General features: G+C 38.4%; 1 protein-coding gene across 1 annotated transcript; it reads left to right on the plus strand.

The window, feature by feature from the left end:
* The first annotated feature begins 3,073 nt into the window (after window positions 1-3,073).
* LOC133321759 (thioester-containing protein 1 allele S3-like) lies at window positions 3,074-7,606 on the plus strand. Its single transcript, XM_061530836.1, has 5 exons — window positions 3,074-3,138; window positions 3,242-3,650; window positions 4,485-5,308; window positions 5,365-5,626; window positions 7,331-7,606. The coding sequence occupies exons 1-5, from the start codon at window positions 3,074-3,076 to the stop codon at window positions 7,604-7,606; spliced, it is 1,836 nt and encodes a 611-aa protein (XP_061386820.1).
* The last annotated feature ends 19,656 nt before the right edge of the window (window positions 7,607-27,262 follow it).

Raw genomic sequence — 27,262 nt, forward strand, 5'->3', positions numbered from 1 at the left:
CGACATCGTGGGTGCTCTTGTGCATAATGTTGGAGATGCAATACCGAAAGAGAAAGTTTGCTCTGTTTTAAGTTCCTGTATAAAGGACTTTGTCGGAATGCAATTTAGCAATTGGTGGAACAGAAAATTTTGAAATTGCCACCATATAAAGGTCCCAACCCATTGGCGGTATTTTTCAGATTTTACGCCAAGTGTTGTCCGTTTTTCGTCGTCTGTTTTGCATAAAGACATCTTTGTTCTCTTAGTGTTATTTTTATGGTCAGTTTTCGGTCTTTTGTTTTGCTTTGTCCCATATCCACTGAACTAAGCTAGTCTAAGTTATTTCATCACGTTGGGCGCCATATTGTTTTTATTTCATGATCTTTGAAATTTGATATATATTCTGAGCTTTCGGGTCTTTGCTGATTGAGTCCTTAAAATGTATTAAAAAAAACAATTAAAACCCGTAAGGAAAGTAGTAAAGTAGGACAGGGCCGACTATATGATACCCTTCACCACTATGGGTATGTTAAACAGGATTATTATAATGAAATTGGATGAAATGAAATATCTGATATTTATCTAAATGTGAATCTACCTAGATCTATCCATAAAGAATGTAAATCGACTTCAAACAAATATAAATAGTTCATCCGTTGGGCTATATCTGTACTTCTAGAAAACGCAACTACGTAATTCTATTCTGACTAACATGAGGAGTAATTTTAGAACGTTTTGTTCCTATCAGCCTATTGGTTCCTTGGTGCGTCAATTACTTAAAATCAATTTATAATAAATGGGAGCTATATCTAAATCTGGACCGATTTTCACGAAACAAGGCAAACATCACTCTAGGCTCAATTCAGTACGTTATGCCAAATTTCGTGCAAATCGCAAGATATATAGGGACTTTGGGGCACATTTTACATGAAATCGGACGAACATATATTTGGGAGGTATATCTAAACCTGGGCCGATTTTCTCGAAACTTGGCAGACATCACTTTAGGCTCAATTCAGCACGTTATACCAAATTTCGTGCAAATCGAAAGATATATAGGGACTTTGGTGCACCATTTACAAGAAATCGGACGAATCTATATATGAGAGCTATATCTAAATCTGGACCGATTTTCACGAAACTTGGCAGACATCACTCTAGGCTCAATTCAGTACGTTATGTCAAATTTCGTGTAAATCGAAAGATATATAGGGACTTTGGTGCACCATTTACATGAAATCGGACGAAACTATATATGGGAGCTATATCTAAATCTGGGCCGATTTTCACGAAACTTGGTAGACATCATTCTAGACCTAAATGATTAGGCTGTACCAAATTTCGTTCAAATCGAAAGATATATAGGGACAATTTACATTAAATCGGTTAAATATATATATGGGAGCTATATCTAAATCTGAACCGATTTTTCCCAATTTCAATAGGGTTCGTCCTTGGGCCAAATAGACTACCGGTGCCAAATTTCATCCAATTCGGATCATAAATGCGACTTGTACTTTGTTTACAATTTAACATCTACAGACGGACGGACATGCATAAATCGACTCAGAAGGTGATTCTATGCATATTCTCAAAAGGAACCATGTGTCTATCTCGTTTCCTTTTGCCTGTTACAAACATATGCACAAAGACATAATACCCTGTACCACAGTGTGGTGAAGGGTATAAAAAGTAACACCCTCAGCCTATGGTTTGCGGAGGTCTATGGAATTTGACCCTTGTTTATAACAGGCAAAAGGAACGGCATGGTTCCTTTTGAGAATATGAACAGAATCACTTTCTGGGTTGATTTATGAATGTCCGTCTGCCCGTCCGTCTGTCTGTCCATGTATTTTTGTGAACAAACTACAGGTCGCAATTATCATCCGATTCGGATGAAATTTAGCACGACTCACTTATTTGGACTAAGGACGAACCTTATTGAAATTGAAGAAAATCAATTGAGATTTAGATATAGCTCCCATATATAGTTTCGCCCGATTTTATATAAATGATGCACCAAACTCCCAAGGACTGGCCGACTGAGACGAAATTTTACACAGCGAACTGAAATATGTCCATAATGATGTATGCGAATTTTTGTTGAAATCGGTTCAGATTTATATATAGCTCCGACATATTTATTTTATGTAAATGGTGCACCAAACTCCCAAGGATTGGCAGATTGAAAAAAATATTTTACACAACGTAGTGAAATAGGTCCATATTGATGTCTGTGAAGTATTGTGGGAATCGGTTTAGATTTAGATATAGCCGTCCGATTTTATATAAATGATGCACCAAACTCCCAAGGACTGGCCGATCGAGACGAAATTTTGCACAACGTACTGAAATAGGTCCATATTGATGTATGTGAAGTATTGTGGAAATCGACTCCCAAGGATTAGCCGATTGAGACGAAATTTTTCACAGCGTACTGAAATATATACAGAAATTGCTGCGAAGTCAGGAAGGAATGCCATATTACAGCCCCTTGATTTAAAATATGGCTATAACCTTCAAAATACCGAAAATAGGGCAATGCCTTTTACCGAACATATTCGGAACTTTTACTAAACATCACTTTTCAATCTTAAATATTAAAAGCTTCATCGGTATAGAATTTAATTCAGATCACGAATGTGTATATGAACTATGGAGTCTCTGACGAATATATTGTGTCGCAAACGGCATGAGACATGTGCTAGGCACTTTTATTGACCTCTTATCAGCTGGGCTCTGAGTAAAATGTTTCAGAAAATGCAATCCTTAAGAAAAAAACTCATATTTCATTAAGGAAGTCCAGCTTACTCTCCCTCTCTTTCTCTCATTGAGAAAAACAATTCGTCACTTCGGACAAATTATGCAGTGCATTGATAGCAATTCCATAATTTAATCAGATTTGTTTTTCAAAACTAATCGATGTTCTAGTTTATTAAATATGTATATTTATATAGTTGTCTATTGCAAAATATATACCGGCGTCAAGAAATCAAAACAATGGTCTCCCTTATGATTAGCTATCAGTTGTGCATCTGCAGTCGGACGAGATAGACGGACGGTTTCCGCAAAAACCGCAAATTCAATAAACAATATGCCACAGTTATTAATACAAATCGCTTATTTATTCGCTTGTGTTATATTTGTGACTAGTCAAGGGTAAATTCTAAATTTGGCCTAAAATGCCCTCCAATCCTCTAAGAAAATATTCCGCTTTATAAAAAATATGTAATTTTCTTTAATTTTTCCTCTTCTTCACCAGCTATTATTCCCTAATTGCTCCCGGCTATATTAAATCAAATCGCAACTATACGGTACACATTACGTTGCATGAATCACCCGAACCGGTTAAAACAAATATTTACCTCGAAGGACCCACATACGGATTTGAAAAGGAATTATTTTTAAAACCATTTGAAAGTCAGGCGATAACATTTCTTCCACCAAAATTATCATCTGGTGAACATAAATTAATTATTGAGGGGGTAAGCGGTTTGAGATTCTACAACGAAACGACTCTAAAGGCATTTGAAAGTGGTGGTCCGAAAATTTACATACAAACCGATAAAGCAGTTTATAAACCTGGTGATGTGGTGCAATTTCGAGTTGTGCTGCTGGATGAACACACGAGGCCGTTGCAGATATCGGAACCAATAAGGGTTGATATTACGGTAAGAAGAAATATACTTTGAGAAAATCCACGCCTCTATCGGTCGTTGAAAAAACAATCTTTAAAAAATCCGTGAAAAACCTTGAAAAATAATCTTTAAAAAATCCACGTCTCTTGTGAACCTGTAAAAAATCCACGCCTCCTGTGAACCTGTAAAAAATCCACGCCTCTTGTGAACCTTGAAAAAATAATCTTTAAAAAATCCACGCCTCTTGTGAACCTTGAAAAAATAATCTTTAAAAAATCCACGCCTCTTGTGAACCTTGAAAAAATAATCTTTAAAAAATCCACGCCTCTTGTGAACCTTGAAAAAATAATCTTTAAAAAATCCACGCCTCTTGTGAACCTTGAAAAAATAATCTTTAAAAAATCCACGCCTCTTGTGAACCTTGAAAAAATAATCTTTAAAAAATCCACGCCTCTTGTGAACCTTGAAAAAATAATCTTTAAAAAATCCACGCCTCTTGTGAACCTTGAAAAAATAATCTTTAAAAAATCCACGCCTCTTGTGAACCTTGAAAAAATAATCTTTAAAAAATCCACGCCTCTTGTGAACCTTGAAAAAATAATCTTTAAAAAATCCACGCCTCTTGTGAACCTTGAAAAAATAATCTTTAAAAAATCCACGCCTCTTTTGAACCTTGAAAAAAAATCTTTAAAAAATCCACGCCTCTGTTGGTACTAAAAAATATTCTTTACAAAATTCGCTCTTATCCTGGTTCTTGAAAAAATATTCTTTACAAAATTCGCTCTTATCCTGGTTCTTGAAAAAATATTCTTTAGAAAATCCACGCTTATCCTGGTCCTTCCTTAAAAATTCTGTCTTTCTTTTCAGGATGGCAATGATAATCGTGTGAAACAATTCAAAGATATTCGCCTCACCAAAGGAGTCTATAAAAATAAATTTCAACTGTCGGAACACCCTGTAATGGGAGAATGGCATCTGCGAGTCTATTTGAGTGGTCGTTTTGATTTCGAGACCACGAAGCAGATAAAAGTTCAAAAATACATCTTGCCCAAATTTAGTGTCTACATTGAAACGCAAAGTGATATTATTCTGGAAGATCCGATAACAATAACGGCCCGGGTCTATGGCCAATATACATTTGATAAATATGTAGAGGGTCAAGTTCGGGCACAACTGGTACAGGTACCCAAGGATATTGTGTTGGACGAAAAAGAGTTTCAAATAAAAGATCTACTCAATATTGAGTTCAAACTCAATGTTACCGATCTCATACGCCAAGCCTGGGGTATAAGTCTGAGAGTCGATTTAATGGAAAAATGGACAGGACAAATCAGAAATCATTCCCAATTTATTCGCCTTCATGATGATCCCTATTTTATTAATGTGGATTCGAATTACATTCTATTTGCCAAAGGTAAGCCATATCAGTTGACGGCAAGCGTTAAAACTTGGAACTACGAAAATATTGAGGATAGTAGTACACCTGTGACTATGCAACATGGCAGCAGAAATTATAGCGCCTATTTAGATGCAAATGGCGAGACCATATTTCAATTTGAACATGATCCAAATTCGAATCATGTTTTCCGTTATCAAAATGCCACTTACACCATGGCAAATATCTATGCCTATGAACCGTATAAGGGTAATAAAACGGAACCCGATATAAAATTAACTCTACTGGAGACAAAGTAAGTAGGGAAATTTTTTGTAAATTATTATAATAACCTAAGTCTATTTCCTGCAGGCCCCTTTTAGGTAGACCTGTGCGAATTGAGGTCAACTCTACAAAGGATATGCCATATTTGGTGTATAGCATTGTGGCCCATGCCAATATTATTTATACGGAATTCGTTGATTTACCCATGAAGCCAAGGCGTCATGTTATTGAAATTACCCCCTCTATAGAAATGGTACCCTACGCCTTTGTCTATGTCCATTATGTGGATGAGGGTAATTATCGTTATAGTGAAATGAAGTTGACATTTCCATTGGAATTTGAAAATAAGGTACGTAAGTTGGTGAAAACTTCGTAATGTTCGGCCTTGACCGAACCCTGTGGTGCGCATTTTAATTTACATAAATCGGTAGGGACTTTTATTGGGAGACTATGTTTTATGACCTTCAGATTGGAAAACAGCGCTTCAAAATTAAACGGGGCCTTTGTATGGGTGATGTTTAAACATTTGGACCTATATTGAAAAAATAATCGGAAAATACATTGTTTTTATTCACCATTAATACGGGAAGCCAAATTACAGCTACTTTGGTGGGAAAATACGGCTAAAACCTTAAAAAATAACGAAAACGGGATGCCATGATGCTGCTGGGGCCTTATCAGAATGCCGAACATTTTCTGCAGAGATGATAAAATGTCGCACAAAAATTCAAAAAAAAAAAAAAAAAAAATCAAAAATGCGTCGGGACCGTTATTTTGGTAGCAGTATTGGGGCCGAACATTTTCTGCAGAGATATTTATCCCCCTCCAAGAATCCGAAATGCAAAATAACGGTAGTTTCGGTCGGATAATACGACTAAAAACTTCAAAATACCGGAAATGTGGCGGGACATTTACATGGGGTCAAAACATGGACCTATAAATAAAATAGATCATTTTATGCACCTTCCAAGAACCCGCAGCGTTTTCTCTTCGATGGAAAAATGCGAAAAAAAACTTCAAAAAATAGCTAAAAATTGGCGGGACCTTTATATGGGTAATATGTCCAAACATGGGCCAATATTGATAATTTTCAGCATAAACCCTTCAAAAACCCTGAATGCCGATTTATAGCTCCGTCGGTTTGAAAATGCGGCTAAAATCATCAAAATAGCCAAAACGGAATGGGACCTTTATAGGGGGCAATGTCAAGAAATGGGAAATATACCGATGAGGTCTATCACTTTCTGTCAAACTACAGCCCATTCGGTCGGAAAATGACGTCAAAAAAACTTCAAAATACTGAATATGGAGTGGGACGCCTATATGGAGGCTATGACAAAACAGGGGCCTAAATTGATAATTTTTCATCATAGATGTTTTTCAACCTCCAAGATCCCGGAATACCAAAATTACTGTCCCTTCGGTGGGAAAATCTGACTAATACCTGCGAAATAACCAAAAATACTGTTCCGCCGATTTTTGGTTTAGTCGCATTTTTCCACCGAAGGGGCAGTAATTTACTGAACCGTGACAGCCCATGGACAGTTACAGTTCAAATAGTCGGAAATGGACACAAAAAAGAATTAAAAATACTGAAAAATAGGATGGGACCCTTATATTGAGGCTATGTCAAAATATGGACCTAAATTGAAAATTTTCTACATAGATATTTTTCATCCTCCCAGAATCCGGAATATCAAATTATAGTCGCCTCGGTGGGAAAATGCAAACTAAAACCTTCAAAATAACCACAAATTGGCGGAACCGTTATACGCGGCCTATGTCGAAACATGGACCTAAATTGAAAATTTCCTGCACAGATGTTTTTTAGGCTTCAAGAATCCGGAATACCAAATTACAGCCTTTTTGATTGAAGAAAAAACCGCTGCAAGCTTCAAAATACTGAAAACGAAGCGGAACCTTTATATAGGAGGCAATATGAAAATCTGGACCAATATACTCCATTTTCGACTGACCAGTTAATTTGTTTCTTTTTTCTAATATTTATAAATTATTTTTATTAAAATGTTAGTCAATAAACATTTTTTTTCAGATTGCCGTTATGGCGCCCAAACGTGTTAAGCCCGGCGCAGAGGTAACCCTGGAACTGAAAGCTCAACCTGCTTCTTTGGTGGGTATTTTAGCTGTCGATTTGGGTGTTTATCTATTAGATCCATCATATGATCTGCATAAAGATGATATACTTGGATCATTGCGGGAGGATGTTAGCGGTCTTCCGTTTTTGGCCTTAGTCTATCCGGGTCTATTATCTGGGGTTATAACAATGACAAATGCTCATTATGAATTTGTACCGTTACATTGTAAGTAGTTGCCAACCAGTAATAATAATCTGACAAATATCTCTATAATCCGTATTTGTATTTCCAGTTACATCCGATCGCAGCCCGGTTCATATTTCAAGGCTAAGATTTCGCAAAGATTTTCCTGAAACTTGGATTTTTGAAAATTATGAAATGTAAGAAAAATGGGGGGATTCAAATTCCTCAAACTAATAACTTCACTTCATGTCTTCTAGCACCAATGACACCACCGAGCTAACCCTTAATATCCCCGATACAATTACCACTTGGCGGGTCACAGCATTTGCGGTGCACGAAAAAACCGGTTTTGGCATTGTTGATGGACCGACCGACATAACGACAATACAACCCTTTTTTATTAGCCTCAATCTACCCTATGCCGTTAAACGTGGTGAAATTGTCAGCATACCCATACTAATACACAATTATCTGCAGGAACCGGTGGATACCGAGGTGACCCTCTACAATGAAAAAGAAGAATTCTATTTTATGGAATCTACCATCTTCAATAAGGATGTTGGTTCGTCGGATCAAATACGTAGTAGAAAATTGAAAATCGCTGCAAATAGTGTTGCCACTACTGCATTTTTAATAAATCCCCGGCAAGTGGGTAAGATCAGACTTCAAGTTACGGCTACAAATTCCCTTGCCAATGATGGCATCATTGAAATGCTTCGTGTGGAACCGGAGGGTATTTTGATAAAAGTTAATGAGGCCGTATTCAGTAATGTCGTACCAAATGCACCGATTGAGTTTTCATATCCCATAAATATTTCGGATGCTGAAATTATACCCAATTCGGAATATATTACCATGTCCGTGGTGGGTGATAATATGGTACCGGTCTTACAGAATCTGAATGATTTGTTACGCCAGCCCACTGGATGTGGAGAACAAAATATGGCCAACTTTGCTCCAAATGTTCTGGTGCTACAGTATCTAAGATCAACGGGTCAGTATCACAAAGAACGAGAATTGGTGGCGAAGGCAAGGCGTTACATTGAAATCGGATTTCAACAACAGCTGACATATCGTCACAAGAATGGTGGCTATAGTGTGTTTGGTCAGCGTAAAGATACGGAACCCAGTACCTGGTTGACAGCATATACCATACGATTTTTCATCAAGTCCCTGAAATATACCATGTCCATGGAATCGCATATCATTGAAAGTGGTCTGGACTATTTGGCCAAGGCTCAACGTGATGATGGCAGTTTTCCCTATACGGGATATTTAATTTATCCCGCACAGCAGAATCGTTATGGGTTTACGGCATTTGTGTTAATGACTTTCATGGAGGAACAGGTGAGGTCATCCTTCAACTTGACCCATAGTTCATAAAAATTTGCTTTTCTTTTCATTTCAGAAATACGCCCGCAATTACACAACAACCATTGAAAGGGGTCTAGGATTCCTCAGGGAACATTTGGACCAAATCAATGATCTGTATGCTCTTTCCATTATGGCGGTGACCCTACAAATGGCCAAAGATAAATCAAATTCCAAAAAGATTCTCGACAAATTATTATCACAAAAGCAGGTGGCCAATGATTCGGTGTGGTGGACTCAAAATGATCGGAACAAGGCAAAGGATGTCGAAATCACAGGCTATATCTTAAGCGCCCTCTTAGAGGCTGGTAATGCTGAGGAAGATTGTAAGGGGATTTTTAAATGGTTAACCCGACAACGTAACGAAAAAGGTGGATTCAAATCTAGTCAGGATACAGTGGTGGGACTGCAGGCCATAATTAAATATTCCATGAAATATAAGACCGGTGGTGACATTAATATCCTGGTTAACTATACAGCAATGGATGGAGATAGACAGGTGCTGGAAGTCGGTGAAATAATTGTGAATGAAAATAATGTCAAAGTACTACAAACGGAAGAGGTAAGGGAATGGAAAAAAAGAAGAATAAAATGGGGTCATAGTAGGGAAGAAATAAAGAATAAATAAAATGAGGTCATAATAGGTGCAGTGAAAGCAGGACGTTTTTATATAGGTGAGTTGAGGCAATGTCAGTTTGTTGGTCTATATTTAGGTGAGCTAATAGGGCGTTTTCATTTAGACGAGATAAAGAGCGAGGGCGTCTCTAAATAGGCGAGCGGGTGAGAGACAGGGTGTCTTCAATTAGAAGAGCAGGAGGCAGGGCGTCTCTATGTAGTGAAAGTAGGTAAGCTGCAATGCAGGCCGTGTTCATTTATAGGCGACCTGAGGCGTCTTTATATACGACTAGAATTGCCGAGCTAAATGTCCATGTTACAACCAAGTTAAAGGACGTCAAGGGCGGTATTATATTATTATTATATATCAATTGAAAGGCGTCTTTTTAAGAGAGTTAAGGGGCGTATTTACAGGCGATATGAAGGGCGTCTTTACAGGTGAGCTAAGTCTTCACAGGCGAGAACAAGGAAATTTTTAAGGGAGGGAGCCTTTATAGATGAGCTGAAGGGAGTTTCTATAGTCTAGCTGATGGGAGTCTCCATAGACCAGGTGATGGAATCTCTCTTTATAGACGAGCTGCAGCAGGGAGTCTCTATAGACGAGCTGCAGCAGGGAGTCTCTATAGACGAGCTGTAGCAGGAAGTCTCTATAGACGAGCTGTAGCAGGGAGTCTTTATAGACGAGTTGAAGCAGGGAGTCTCTATAGACGAGCTGAAGCAGGGAGTCTCTATAGACGAGCTGAAGCAGGGAGTCTCTATAGACGAGCTGCAGCAGGGAGTCTCTGTAGACGAGCTGAAGCAGGGAGTCTCTATAGACGAGCTGAAGCAGGGAGTCTCTATACACGAGCTGAAGCAGGGAGTCTCTATAGAGGAGCTGAAGCAGGGAGTCTTTATAGACGAGCTGCAGCAGGGAGTCTTTATAGACGAGCTGCAGCAGGGAGTCTTTATAGACGAGCTGCAGCAGGGAGTCTTTATAGACGAGCTGCAGCAGGGAGTCTTTATAGACGAGCTGCAGCAGGGAGTCTTTATAGACGAGCTGCAGCAGGGAGTCTTTATAGACGAGCTGCAGCAGGGAGTCTCTATAGACGAGCTGAAGCAGGGAGTCTCTATAGACGAGCTGAAGCAGGGAGTCTCTATAGACGAGCTGAAGCAGGGAGTCTCTATAGACGAGCTGAAGCAGGGAGTCTCTATAGACGAGCTGAAGCCGGGAGTCTCTATAGACGAGCTGATGCAGGGAGTCTCTATAGACGAGCTGATGCAGGGAGTCTCCATAGACGAGCTGAAGCAGGGAGTCTCTATACACGAGCTGAAGCAGGGAATCTCTATACACGAGCTGAAGCAGGGAATCTCTATAGACGAGCTGAAGCAGGGAGTTTCTATAGACGAGCTGAAGCAGGGAGTCTCTATAGACGAGCTGAAGCAGGGAGTCTCTATAGACGAGCTGCAGCAGGGAGTCTTTATAGACGAGCTGCAGCAGGGAGTCTTTATAGACGAGCTGCAGCAGGGAGTCTTTATAGACGAGCTGCAGCAGGGAGTCTTTATAGACGAGCTGCAGCAGGGAGTCTCTATAGACGAGCTGAAGCAGGGAGTCTCTATAGACGAGCTGAAGCAGGGAGTCTCTATAGACGAGCTGAAGCCGGGAGTCTCTATAGACGAGCTGATGCAGGGAGTCTCTATAGACGAGCTGATGCAGGGAGTCTCCATAGACGAGCTGAAGCAGGGAGTCTCCATAGACGAGCTGAAGCAGGGAGTCTCTATACACGAGCTGAAGCAGGGAATCTCTATACACGAGCTGAAGCAGGGAATCTCTATAGACGAGCTGAAGCAGGGAGTTTCTATAGACGAGCTGAAGCAGGGAGTCTCTATAGACGAGCTGAAGCAGGGAGTCTCTATAGACGAGCTGAATCAGGGAGTCTCTATAGACGAGCTGAATCAGGGAGTCTCTATAGACGAGCTGAATCAGGGAGTCTCTATAGACGAGCTGAATCAGGGAGTCTCTATAGACGAGCTGAATCAGGGAGTCTCTATAGACGAGCTGAATCAGGGAGTCTCTATAGACGAGCTGAATCAGGGAGTCTCTATAGACGAGCTGAATCAGGGAGTCTCTATAGACGAGCTGAATCAGGGAGTCTCTATAGACGAGCTGAATCAGGGAGTCTCTATAGACGAGCTGAAGCAGGGAGTCTCTATAGACGAGCTGAAGCAGGGAGTCTCTATAGACGAGCTGAAGCTGGGAGTCTCTATAGACGAGCTGCAGCAGGGAGTCTCCATAGACGAGCTGTAGCAGGGAGTCTCTATACACGAGCTGAAGCAGGGAGTCTCTATACACGAGCTGAAGCAGGGAGTCTCTATACACGAGCTGAAGCAGGGAATCTCTATAGACGAGCTGAAGCAGGGAGTCTCTATAGATGAGCTGAAGCAGGGAGTCTCTATAGATGAGCTGAAGCAGGGAGTCTCTATAGACGAGCTGAAGCAGGGAGTCTTTATAGACGAGCTGCAGCAGGGAGTCTTTATAGACGAGCTGCAGCAGGGAGTCTCTATAGACGAGCTGAAGCAGGGAGTCTCTATAGACGAGCTGAAGCAGGGAGTCTCTATAGATGAGCTGAAGCAGGGAGTCTCTATAGATGAGCTGAAGCAGGGAGTCTCTATAGACGAGCTGAAGCAGGGAGTCTCTATAGACGAGCTGAAGCAGGGAGTCTCTATAGACGAGCTGTAGCAGGGAGTCTCTATAGACGAGCTGTAGCAGGGAGTCTCTATACACGAGCTGAAGCAGGGAATCTCTATAGACGAGCTGAAGCAGGGAGTCTCTATAGATGAGCTGAAGCAGGGAGTCTCTATAGATGAGCTGAAGCAGAGAGTCTCTATAGACGAGCTGAAGCAGGGAGTCTCTATAGACGAGCTGAAGCAGGGAGTCTCTATAGACGAGCTGAAGCAGGGAGTCTCTATAGACGAGCTGAAGCAGGGAGTCTCTATAGACGAGCTGAAGCAGGGAGTCTCTATAGACGAGCTGAAGCAGGGAGTCTCTATAGACGAGCTGAAGCAGGGAGTCTCTATAGACGAGCTGAATCAGGGAGTCTCTGTAGTAGAACTGAAGGGAATCTATAGACGAGATGTATGGGGTATATATGACCTTAAGAGAGTCAGGTCAGACTAGCTGAAGGGATTATTTATAGGTGAGCTGAAGGGAGTCAGCTCGGTATAGCTGTGGGGAGTATATAGGAAGGATGGAGGCTTTTTGACAAGGTAATGTCAGGCTGTATTTATATACGAACTTAATTTGTCTTTATCGACGTTAGGAAGGACGGTGTTATCGACGCTCTGAAGGGTGATTTTATCGACGGTCTATATCGTTTTTATCGACTATCTGAAGGGCGTGTTTACAGATGAGTTAATTGGCGTCTTATAAAGGAGCTGGACAAGGAATCTTTATAAAATGAAGTTGAAAATGGGTCTTTTTAGCTCTATCTCTGAGACAGTGGTCTTTAGAGAACAATCTTTGATCTCCGATATTCCTTTTCTTTCTTTATTTTTTTCCAGTTACCCAAAGCAACACGCTTGTTGGAAATTCAAATCAGCGGGCTGGGGACCTCGCTACTCCAATTGGCCTATCACTATTACACCACCGGTGCTGAAACATTTCAATATTTTCAAATCGAACCCAAAGTGGAGGTCTTAAATCCCGGAGAAATTTCCTTGGAAATATGTTTCAGTTATATTGAACCCAACTCGGAGGCAACAAATATGATTGTCATGGAAATAAATCTACCATCTGGGTACAGTGTCAACGAAGAGGATAGCGATTATTTGATGGATAATGAAATTGTCCAGAGGGTCGAAACGAAAAATTCCGCAACAACCATTATTGTATATTCGGAGAAGCTAAAGGCAAATGTCAAGAATTGTTTAAATATTTTAGCCTATAAAATGCATGATGTGGTCCATCGTAAAGCGACTTCGATAATTATTTATGACTATTACGATGTTAATCGTCACGATACGGTCTTCTATAATATTTACAAAGAAGCAGCTCAAGATGGCAATGAACTTTGAATTCAATAAAAATAAATGTGTATTTTTGCCGTAGTTGAAGAACAATAAATAAATTAAGTTTTCTTTCTTATGGTGCGGGCGGAAGGGTATTAAATTCATGAACTATAATTGGCGTGGATATTTAAAAAATATATATTTTTTTACGAAACAATACAGGCATCGATTTTTTAAATACTATTTATCAAGGATCATACAGGGATGGATGTCTTAAAGAATATTTTTTCAAGGTCCAGCATAGGCATGGATTTTTCAAAGAATATTTTTTCAAGGTCTAACATAATCGTAGTCACGTGAATTGGTTGACCAACGTTCAAACCTTCGTCAAGTATAAATTTACTGATATAAAATGAAAAGTTTGTAATCACTGAAGGGGAAATCCGTGCTGATAATTTCTGAAATAGACGTCACCCGACCCACGATAATAGTGGCGAATTACATTGCATTACAAAGGTTATCTCCTGGCAGAGAATTAGCATACGCGACAATTATAACAAATAAAAGCTGCGAATATTATGAATACTAATTAATAGCACATCTGCACTTCGAATCGACAGTCGTTTGTTTTTCAAAATTCAATATTTCCTAATAAATATTGCTATACTACTGGGACGTTTCCTATCTGTGACAAGCCAAAGGTACTAAAAGGATTTTCATAAAAGAATCCATCTAAACTATTTTTTTTCTCTCCTCCACCACCAGTTATTATTCGGTAGTGGCCCCGGGTTACATTAAATCGAATCGTAACTATACAGTGTTTGTTCACTTACATCAATCGCCAGAACCTCGAAAAAATATTCTTTAAAAAATCCACGCCTTGGATAGTCCTCGAAAAAATATTCTTTAATAAAATTTTCGCCTCGAAAAAATATTCTTTAAAAAAATGCACGCCTTGGATAGTCCTCGAAAAAATATTCTTTAAAAAAATGCACGCCTTGGATAGTCCTCGAAAAAATATTCTTTAAAAAATCCACGCCTCTTATAGTCCTCAAAAAAATATTCTTTAAAAAATCCACGCCTTGAATAGTCCTCGAAAAAATATTCTTTAAAAAATGCACGCCTTGGATAGTCCTCGAAAAAATATTCTTTAAAAAATGCACGCCTTGGATAGTCCTCGAAAAAATATTATTTAAAAAATCCACGCCTTGGATAGTCCTTGAAAAACTATTCTTTAAAAAATCCACGCCTCGGATAGTCCTCGAAAAAATATTCTTTAAAAAATCCACGCCTTGGATAGTCCTCGAGAAAGAAAATTCTTTAAAAAATCCACGCCTTGGATAGTTCTGTAAAAAATATTCTTTAAAAAATCCGTGTCTGATTGGATATACCTTGAAAAAATATACCTTATATAAACCGCGCTGAATTTGTTCTCTCCCCCCGTTTTCAGGATGCCAACGAAAATCGTGTAAAACAATTTAAGGATATCTCCCTGACCAAAGGTGTCTATAAAAACAAATTCCAATTGTCTGATTATCCCGTCATGGGCGAGTGGCAAATCCGTGTCTATATTAGCGGACGTTATGATTTTCAAACTTTGAAAAAAATAAAAGTTCAACGATATCTCCTGCCGAAATTTAGCCGTTCAAACCTTCGTCAAGTATAAATTTACTGATATAAAATGAAAAGTTTGTAATCACTGAAGGGGAAATCCGTGCTGATAATTTCTGAAATAGACGTCACCCGACCCACGATAATAGTGGCGAATTACAAAGGTTATCTCCTGGCAGAGAATTAGCATACGCGACAATTATAACAAATAAAAGTTGCGAATATTATGAATACTAATTAGTAGCACATCTGCACTTCGAATCGACAGTCGTTTGTTTTTCAAAATGCAATATTTACTAATAAATATATCTATACTACTGGGACGTTTCCTACTTGTGACAAGTCAAAGGTACTAAAAGGATTTTCCTAAAAGAATCCATCTAAAATAGTTTTTTTCTCTCCTCCACCACCAGTTATTATTCGGTAGTGGCACCAGGTTACATTAAATCGAATCGTAACTATACAGTGTTTGTTCACTTACATCAATCGCCAGAACCTCGAAAAAATATTCTTTAAAAAATCCACGCCTTGGATAGTCCTCGAAAAAATATTCTTTAATAAAATTTTCGCCTCGAAAAAATATTCTTTAAAAAAATGCACGCCTTGGATAGTCCTCGAAAAAATATTCTTTAAAAAAATGCACGCCTTGGATAGTCCTCGAAAAAATATTCTTTAAAAAATGCACGCCTTGGATAGTCCTCGAAAAAATATTCTTTAAAAAATGCACGCCTTGGATAGTCCTCGAAAAAATATTATTTAAAAAATCCACGCCTTGGATAGTCCTTGAAAAACTATTCTTTAAAAAATCCACGCCTCGGATAGTCCTCGAAAAAATATTCTTTAAAAAATCCACGCCTTGGATAGTCCTCGAGAAAAAAAATTCTTTAAAAAATCCACGCCTTGGATAGTTCTGGAAAAAATATTCTTTAAAAAATCCGTGTCTGATTGGATATACCTTGAAAAAATATACCTTATATAAACCGCGCTGAATTTGTTCTCTCCCCCCGTTTTCAGGATGCCAACGAAAATCGTGTAAAACAATTTAAGGATATCTCCCTGACCAAAGGTGTCTATAAAAACAAATTCCAATTGTCTGGTTATCCCGTCATGGGCGAGTGGCAAATCCGTGTCTATATTAGCGGACGTTATGATTTTCAAACTTTGAAAAAAATAAAAGTTCAACGATATCTCCTGCCGAAATTTAGCCTTAACATTGAAACCGATCATTATATTTTCCGTGGCGAACAGCTGACGATACGAGCCGTAATCTATGGCCAACATACTTTTGACAAATACGTTGAAGGACAGGTGAAAATTAGTCTGAAACATGACCCTGATAATATCCTGCTCGAGGAAAAGGAATTTGAGATTAAGGATTTACTCAATGTTGAACTTCATCTGAATAATAGCGAGTCGCTGCAGAAGGCGCGTGGCCTTAATATGGAAGTTGAGCTTAAAGAAAAATTCACAGGTCTGACGAAGAACGAAACGATGTTTATCGATATTCAGGATACTGAATATCAAATATATATTATGTACTATACGGTAAAGTTTGCAAAGGGTGTACCCTATCAGTTCGGGGTAAAGGTCAGACATTGGAATGATTTGCCCATAGCAGATAATGACACCACGCCCTTAATTATGGAACATGGCGGCCGGAATTATAGTGCCTATTTAGATGCGAATTGTGAGACAAATTTTAATTTGAACATGACTCCAAATCAAGATATATTTTTCGATATGGCAACACCGTACACAGAACGTCCTATATGGCTTCCTTTGAAGCCTATACGTTTAATGTAACGGAACTTCCTTTAAAATTGGAAATATTGAATAAAGAGTAAGTAGAATAACGTTTTTATACCCGAAAATAATATTCCAATGTATTGATTCTCTGCTGCTTCTCCATATCCATGCCACTTCCACAGGCCTCAACTGGGTGAGCCGGTAAAAATTGAAATCCAGTCGTTGAATGGTATACCATATTTGGTATATACCATTGTGGCCCACAGCAATATTATTTACATGGAACACATTGACCTGCCAACAAATCCAAAGAGCCACACCATAGAAATTACACCATCCATCGATATGGTGCCCTACGCCTTTGTCTATGTCCATTATGTTGATGGTGCTGGTGTGTTGCGCTATCGGGAAATCAAGATTAATTTTCCATTGGAATTTGAAAATAAGGTAAGACGACACCATTTTCGGCCCTCCTCCATAAGGCCCCTTAATCAATTTGAATTTCCAATCGAATAACTTTTGTAGGTATCCCTAACGGCACCCAAACAAGTGAAACCGGGCGAAGAGGTTACGCTGGAACTAAAGGCTCAACCCAAATCGTTGGTGGGTATTTTAGCGGTCGATTTGGGTGTCTATCTCTTAGATCCATCATATGATCTACAAAGAGATGAAATACTTACATCACTGCAATATGATGTTAGTCGTGTTCCATTTTTAGCCTTGGTCTACCCGGGCTATTATCCGGTGTTATAACCATGACAAATGCCCATTATGAATTCGTTCCATTGTTAGGTATGTTGATATATTGTATATACTGAACTACAAAAAAAAAAAAACACTATATATTATGGTATTTTCAGATCCAACAATGATACTCCCAGTACCAACACGAATTCTGAAATTTCGTAAAAATTTTCCAGAAACTTGGATTTTTGAGAATTACGAAATGTAAGGACAATCGAGAGATTGCTCCCACAAAAAAATCAATAAAATAATTTCCGTTTTTATATTGCAGCACCAATGACACCACTCAGCTTACGCTACAGATTCCGGACACAATTACCACCTGGCGGATCACAGCATTTACGGTCAACGAAAAAACTGGATTTGGAATTGTTGATGGACCAACAGACATAACCAAGAACAAGTGGATACCGAGGTGACCCTCTACAATGAAAAAGAAGAATTCTATTTTATGGAATCTACCATCTTCAATAAGGATGTTGGTTCGTCGGATCGAAGACATAGTAAACATTTGACAATCGCTGCAAACAGTGTTGCCACCATTTCCTTTTTAATAAATCCCCGGCATATTGGGGAGATAACCCTAAAAATCACAGCCACAAACTTACGCGCCAAATGATGCAACAATACAAAAACTTCGTGTGGAACCGGAAGGAATTCTCAAAGAATTTAACACGGCTCAATATTGTAATGTAACACCCAACGAGCCCAGGGATCTAATAATACCTCTTACCATTGACGAACATATAGTACCTGAGTCCGAATTTATAACCCTTTCCGTGGTGGGTGATCAAATGGTATCGGTCTTAGAAAATCTAAATGATTTGTTAAATCTTCCCACGGGTTGTGGTGAACAAAATATGGCAAAGTTAGCTCCAAATGTTTTGGTACTGCAGTATCTGAAATCGACGGGTGAATATCACCGACAATCAAAACTGGTGGCCAAAGCAAAACAATATATCGAAGTGGGTTACCAACAACAGCTGACATATCGCCATAAGAATGGTGGCTATAGATTGTTTGGCCAGCGTAAAGATGCGGAGCCAAGTACCTGGTTGACGGCATACACCACACGATTTTTCATCAAGTCCCAAAAATATATCACGACCATTGAGAAACAAGTCATTGGAAATGATCTGGACTATTTGGCCAAGACTCAGCGTGATGATGGCAGTTTCCCTTATACGGGATATTTAATTTATCCGGCACAACAGAATCGTTTCGGGTTTACGGCATTTGTTTTGATGACATTTCTGGAAGATTCGGTAGGTACAGATAAAGATTTTCGATTTTTAGGGGGCCTAACTTCAAGTCTTTTATAATAAAATCTCGTCTATGGACCCTGCGTGCCGTATTGCATAGCTACAGAAGCTCTACAGCTACTCTCCATTCATTTTGTATATAATCCCGTCAGATCATCTATGGACACCCTTCATATCGTCTATAAAGACTCTGTGAACTTTGCTTAATCTATAGAGACTCTTCTCAGCTCGTCTATAAAATCCTTTTGAATTTCTCTCCCTTCAGCTTGTCTATAAAGACGCCCTTCATCTCGCCTATAAAGACTCCCGTTCAGCTCGTCTATATAGACTCCCTTCAGATCGTTTATAACGACTCCCTTCAGATCGTTTATAGAGACTCCTGTTCAGCTCGTCTATAGAGACTCCCGTTCAGCTCGTCTATAAAGACTCCCGTCCTCGCGTTCAGTTCGTCTATAAAGACTCCCGCTCAGCTCGTCTATAAAGACTCCCGATCAGCTTGTCTATAAAGACTCCCGTTCAGCTTGTCTATAAAAACTCCCGTCAGCTCGTCTATAAAGACTCCCGTCATCTCCCCTATAAAGACTCTCGTCAGCTCGTCTTTAAAGACTCCCGTCCAGCTCGTCTATGAAGACTCCCGTTCAGCTCGTCTATAAAGACTCCCTTTCAGCTCGTCTATAAAGACTCCCTTTCAGCTCGTTTATAAAGACTCCCGTCAGCTCGTCTATGAAGACTCCCGTCAGATGGTCTATACAAACTCCCGTCCTCGCGTTCAGCTCGTCTATAGAGACTCCCGTTCAGCTCGTCTATAAAGACTCCCGTCCTCGCGTTCAGCTCGTCTATAAAGACACCCGTCCAGCTCGTCTATAAAGACACCCGTCCAGCTCGTCTATAAAGACACCCGTCCAGCTCGTCTATAAAGACACCCGTCCAGCTCGTCTATAAAGACACCCGTTTAGCTCGTCTATAAAGACTCCCGTCCAGCTCGTCTATAAAGACACCCGTCCAGCTCGTCTATAAAGACACCCGTCCAGCTCGTCTATAAAGACTCCCGTCAGCTCGTCTATAAAGACTCCCGTCCAGCTCGTCTATAAAGACTCCCGTCCAGCTCGTCTATAAAGACTCCCGTCCAGCTCGTCTATAAAGACTCCCGTCAGCTCGTCTATAAAGACTCCCGTCAGCTCGTCTATAAAGACTCCCGTTCAGCTCGTCTATATAGACTCCCTTCAGATCGTCTATAAAGACTTGCGTTCAGCTCGTTTATAAAGACTCCCGTTCAGCTCGTCTATAAAGACTCTCTTTCTGCTGGTCTATAAAGACTCCCTTTCTGCTCGTCTATAAACACTCCCGTCCAGCTCGTCTATAAAGACTCCCGTTCAGCTCGTCTATAAAGACTCTCTTTCTGCTGGTCTATAAAGACTCCCTTTCTGCTCGTCTATAAACACTCCCGTTCAGCTCGTCTATAAAGACTCCCGTCCAGCTCGTCTATAAAGACTCCCGTCAGCTCCTCTATAAAGACTACCATCACCACGACTATGCCGACTTCTTTCAGGTCGTTGATAGAGACCTTGATTCATGCAGTTCGTCTGTATGAACTCCCTGACTTTCAGTAGGGACCATAGGGACCATCACCTTGTCCAGGGATATTTTCTGACCTCAAATTATTCTTCAAGATCTACAGAAACTCTCATAAGTTACTCTCTGTATTTTTTTTTTCATTTCAGAAATTTGGCCGTAAATATTCAGCAGTGATTGAAAAGGGTCTACGATTCTTGCATGATAATGTGGATAGGATTAACGACGCCTATGCTTTGTCCATAGTAGCTGTTACCCTACAAATGACTGGAAAATATGACAATTCGAAAATTATTTTGGATAAACTGATGAAGTACAAGAAGTCAGCCGATGATTCCATATGGTGGAGTCAAAGTGATCGAAATAGTGCTAAGGATGTGGAAATAACTGGATATGTATTAATGGCCCTCCTGACTACTGGCTACAGTGAGGAGGACTCTAAGAAAGCTTTTAAATGGTTGAAAAAGCAACGAAATTACAAGGGTGGATTCAAATCTAGTCAGGATACTGTGGTGGGATTGCAAGCCTTAGTCCAACATTCCATTAAATATAAGGTCAGCGGTAATGTTAATGTGCGGGTAAACTATACATCTTTCGGAGAGGACAAAGGGGTTGTGAAAGCTGGTGAAATGATTGTGGATAAAATTAATATCAAAGTTTTACAGACCAAGGAGGTAAGTGATAAAAGGTCTGAAAGATGTCCTTATGGATTGAATTATGCCACTCTCTGTAAGCTATGTGAGGAGAGTTTGGAGGCCGATATCTCAGTCTGTTTTTGTCTTCTCTCTCTTTTTAGTTACCCAAAACCACACGAAATATGGAAATTCGCGTATCTGGCATGGGCAATATTTTTCTTCAATTCTACTATCACTATTACATTGTGGACAGGGATTCCTTTCAATATTTCCAAATCGAACCGAAAGTGGAACTATTAAATCCCGGAGAATTGTCATTGGAAATATGTTTCAGTTTTATTGGAGCGAATGCGACGTCTACAAATATGGTGGTAATGGAAGTAAATCTACCGTCGGGATTCAGTGCCGATGAAAAAGATATCGATGATTTGTTGGAAAATGACATCATCCAAAGGCTTGAAATGAAAAATTCAGCAACCAATGTTATCGTCTATACGAATGGAATAATGGCCGCTGAAATGAATTGCTTCAATATGATGGCCTATAAACTTCACGATGTAATCAATCGGAAGCCATCGGCAATAATTGTATATGATTATTATAATACCACTCGGCACGACACGGTATTTTATAATATAGCAAGTAAAACCTCAGCAGCAAGTAAAACCTCAGCGGGATTAGAATCAAATAATTTAATTTATGAAAAAAATTATGTAAAAAAATTTATGAAGGAAATAAAATAATGCAATAATAAAAAAGCAAAAAAAAATATTCAAAAAAATCCTGAACAAATATTTTATTGAAAATCCATAAAATAATATTTTTAATAAGTCCGTATGGTTTTTGCGTATATATCCTCTTGGAGGCATAGGGCTTTCAGATAGGTAACCTGTTCTCGGTGATGAGGCTGCCATCTAGCGTCGCCTAGTAACAAAGCCTCCTTGAATTTTCTGCAGTGGTTAGGGTACTTGCTTACTTATAAGTGTTTTCATTTTTCTCTAGGTGATGCGCTGAAGGAACTCCGAAGGGAGTATTTATATAGCTGAACTAAAGGGGGTCTTTATCGACGAACTGAACGGGAGTCTTTATAGACGAGCTGAAAGGGAGTCTTTATAGACGAGCTGAAACAGGGACTCTTTATAGACGAGCTGAACGGCAGTCTTTATAGACAAGCTAAAAGGGAGTCTTTATAGACGAGCTGAAAGGGAGTCTTTATAGACGAGCTGAAAGGGAGTCTTTCATACACGAGCTGAACGGAAGTCTTTCATAAACTAGCTGAACGGGAGTCTTTCATACACGAGCTGAACGGGAGTCTTTCATTCACGAGCTGAACGGGAGTCTTTATAGACGAGCTGAAAGGGAGTCTTTATAGACGAGCTGAAAGGTAGTCTTTATAGACGAGCTAAACGGGAGTCTTAATAGACGAGCTGAACGGGAGTCTTAATAGACGAGCTGAACGGGAGTCTTTATAGACAAGCTGAACGGGAGTCTTTATAGACGAGCCGAACGGGAGTCTTTGTAGACGAGCTGAAGCAGGGACTCTTTATAGACGAGCTGAAGGGAGTCTTTCATAGACGAGCTGAAGGGACTCTCCCTAGACGAGCCGAAGGGAGTCTCTCAAAACGAGGTGAAAGAAGTCTTTCCAGGGCTGAAGCGAGCCCTTTCAGCAGAGCTGGCCTTATCATTCGTGTTGAATGGAGTTTTCTTCGACGATCTGAACCCAGGGTGGATATTTTAGGACCTTCATCATACCGAAAACGACATGTGATGTCTATATGCGGAACCGGACCTTATGTTAAAAATGTTGGTCATGTTGTTCACCATCCCAAATTGCAAACACTTCGTAATGCTAAAATATGGCCACATGCGCTCAGGGTCATTAAAATACCTACAAAGGGGGTGGACTTGAAATCTTCCAAAATACCGAATATTGGGGCTATGTCAAAAATATGAACCTATAATGACCTACATACTCGTGGACCTATAAAAATCATTTCCATAGGGGATGTATATCATATCAGTCTCCAAGATCCCGAAACGGCAAATTAGAGCTCTATTGGTTAAAAAAATTCTGCGAAAAAAATCTTATGTATCGAAAATTGGGCGGAACATTCTTATGGGAAATATGTGAAAACGTGGACCTATAATTATAATTGTCTGCATAGCCTCCTAAAAACCGCTATGAAAAATTACAGCCCTTTCTGTTGGAAAATTTGACTAAACTCTTAAAAAATATAGAAAACCTGGAAAACTAAAATTACAATCTCTTCAAAATATCGAAAATTGGGTGGGCCCTTTATATGAGGGTCTTTGTCATGGACCTATAATTTAATTATTTTGCATGTATAGTTTTCAGCATCGAATAACTCGGAACACTAAAATTATTATCACTTAGTTTGGAAAATGCGACTCAAACCTTCAAAGTACCGAAAAGTGTGCGGAATCCTGGAATCATATAGAAAAACTATGTTTTTCAGAGTACCGAAAAGTGTGCGGAATCCTAGAACCATATAGAAAGAACTATGTTTTTCACCCTGCAAAAACCAGGAGTGCAAAATTACAGCCACTTAGGCTAAAAAATTCAACTAAACCCCTTAAAATATCGAAAATGTATACCAGGCCTATGTCAAGAAAATCGGAAATTTTCGACACAGAACGCAGAAGATTAAATTACAGTCATTACCGAAAATGATGCGGTTCCTTTATATGAGATCTATGGAAAAAAGTTTGTCACCCTACAAAAACAAATTCCAATTATCTGAGTACCCCGACAAGGGTGCGTGGCAAATCCGTGTCTATATTGGTGGAGTTGTTAGGTTCAAACTTCGAAAAAGATAGATGTTCAGTGTGATTTCTTACCGGAATTTCGCCTTTACATTGAAACCGATTAAAATATTATTCGTAATCTGATAGATACGGGCCTTGATCTTTGGCCAATATACCGCTGACACATACGTTGAAGGTCAGGTAAAAATACGTCTAATACAATCCCTGATCATGTTGACCTCCTCGAAAAGGAATTTGATGTAAAAACTTTACTCAATGTTGAACTTCATCTGAACCGAGGCCTAAATATGGAAGTAGAGCTGGCAGAAAATTTCACCGGGCTAACTGGAACCGAATCGATATATTTACATATTCGTGAATATACATATCAAATATATATTCTCTATCATACGGTAACGCACGCAAGTGTAGGTCACAGGCAGGGTAAAGGTCAGACAATAGACAGACACCAAGCCCCTAACTATGGAACATGGCGGCCGAAGTTACAGTGCCTATTTGGAGGCGATTGGTGAGGCAACATTTCAATTGGAGCATGACCCAAAGTCAAATTATATTTTGCTATATGGCAACACCATTTATACAACGTCATATATGGTTGTCATTGAACCCTATGCGAATAGTGTCAGGGAAATGCCTCTAAACTTGGAATTATTGAACATCTATTTACCTCCAACCTCCCCTCGATAATACTCTTATAAATTATGTCCCTTTCACTTCTCACCCTTTTCCTTTCGGCCCTCAATTAAGTAGTTCGGTAAAAATTAACATACAATCGTTGAACGGTATGTCATATTTAGTTTACACCATTGTGGTCCATCCCAATATTATTGACACAGAACACATAGAGTTGCCAACAAATCCTCACAGCCACATTATAGAAATGGTTCCGCACGCCTTTGTCTATGTCCATTACGTCGATGGTGCGGGAAATTTGTGTTATAGTGAAATGAGGATCACATTTCCAGTGGAATTTGAAAAAAAGGTTAGCTGTAACTTTTCGGTCTAATTTTTAAGGTTTTTTACATTATGTCGTAAATGTCGCAAACCATGATTTTATAAAAAATACGATTTATTTTCGTTCATATTTGTATAAGTGATATACTGCGGGAATTTGAAATGTTTGTTTTACGATTTTTTGAGGTTTTTGACATTATGTCGTAAATGTCGTAAACCATGATTTTATAACAAATACGATTTATTTTCGTTCATATTTGTATAAGTGATATACTGCGGGAATTTGAAATGTTTGTTTTACGATTTTTTGAGGTTTTTGACATTATGTCGTAAATGTCGTAAACCATGATTTTATAACAAATACGATTTATTTTCGTTCATATTTGTATAAGTGATATACTGCGGGGATTTTAATTGTTTGTTTTTTCGAATTTTTGAGGTTTTTGACAATATGTCGAAAATGTCGTAAACCACTGTGTTGTAGGAAAAATAAATTATTTTAAGGCTAGTGTTAAAAGATTTAACATTGTAGAGGAGTGTATGATCATTTTGATGTATTTTGAAGGTTTTTGACATTATGTCGAAAATGTCGTAAACCACATTGTTATTGGAAAAATATATTTTAAAAACTACTGTGTGTTATTAGACAACATTTGATATTATAAAAAAGCCTATGACGATTTTAATGGATTATGTAGGTTTTTTACATTATGTCAAAAATGTCGTAAACCCGCTGAAGTATCGAATTTGAGTTTTAACATTGGGATTGTTAGGATTTGCAAAAAAAATTGACATTTTAGAGGAGCCTATGGTCATTTTTATGTATTTTCGAGGTTTTTGACATTATGTCAAAAATGTCGTAAACCATAATTTTATACAAAATATAAGTTATTTACACCCATATGTATTTAATTGACATATTACAGCGATTTTTATGTTTCTGTAATATTTTTAATTAAATTTTTGAGGTTTTTTACATTACGTCAAAAATGTCGTAAATCATAATTTGTGTATCAAATATTCATAGTTAACGTCCATATCTTATCCATTACGGACTTCTTAGAGGGACATATAATACTTCTTTTTGGTATTCTGGAGGTTTTTGACATTATGTCGAAAATGTCGTAAACCAAAATTTTGTGATTTACTGTTAATGTTTTTTTAATCAATTGAAGTTTTTGACACTATGTCGAATATGTCGTAAACCAAATTATTGTAGGGAAATATATTGTACAACATTTTGATGGGTGGGATGGGTTATGCAAGTATTGACATTATTGGAGACTCTTTTAGGATTTTTTATGAATTTTTGAGGTTTTTGACATGATGTCGAAAATGTCATAGACAACATTGTTGCCAGAAATATAAGTTAACAACATCCACTTGGATGGGAGTTATAAACTTTTTTAAATTATAGACGATTTTATGTATTTTTTGGAGATTTTTGACATGATGTCAAAAATGTCGTAAACCACATGGCTGTAGGGAAAATTAGGTATTAACACCAGAGTGGTTGGATGTTGATAAATTTTGATATTATAGAAGAGTCTATGATGATTTTTAGGCATTTTTAAAGTTTTTGACATTATGTCAAAAATGTCGTAAATTATAATTTTGTGAGAAATATATGTTATAAATATTTAAATGGAGAAATATATGTTATAAACATTTAAGTTGTAAATTCTAGGGTGATTTTTATGGATTTTGGAGGTTTTTGACATGATGTCGAAAATGTCATAGACAACATTGTTGCCAGAAATATAAGTTAACAACATCCACTTGGATGGGAGTTATAAACTTTTTTAAATTATAGACGATTTTATGTATTTTTTGGAGATTTTTGACATGATGTCAAAAATGTCGTAAACCACATGGCTGTAGGGAAAATTAGGTATTAACACCAGAGTGGTTGGATGTTGATAAATTTTGATATTATAGAAGAGTCTATGATGATTTTTAGGCATTTTTAAAGTTTTTGACATTATGTCAAAAATGTCGTAAATTATAATTTTGTGAGAAATATATGTTATAAATATTTAAATGGAGAAATATATGTTATAAACATTTAAGTTGTAAATTCTAGGGTGATTTTTATGGATTTTGGAGGTTTTTGACATGATGTCGAAAATGTCGTAAATCACATTGTTGTAGGGAAAGGTAAGTGTTAACACTAGTATGAATGGATGTTGATAAATTTTGATATTATTGAAGAGTCTACGATGATTTTTTTGCACTTTTAAGGTTTTTGACATTATGTCAAAAATGTTGTAAATCATAATTTTGTGAGAAATATATGTTATAAATATTTAAATGGAGAAATATATGTTATAAACATTTAAGTTGTAAATTCTATGGTGATTTTTATGGATTTTGGAGGTTTTTGACATGATGTCGAAAATGTCGTAAATCACATTGTTCTAGGAAA

This window comes from Musca vetustissima, unplaced genomic scaffold (assembly GCF_032173495.1).
Source record: "Musca vetustissima isolate MV318-11 ecotype Yass unplaced genomic scaffold, APGP_CSIRO_Mvet_v1 utg3658, whole genome shotgun sequence".
In the NCBI taxonomy this organism is placed as follows: Eukaryota; Metazoa; Arthropoda; class Insecta; order Diptera; family Muscidae; genus Musca; species Musca vetustissima.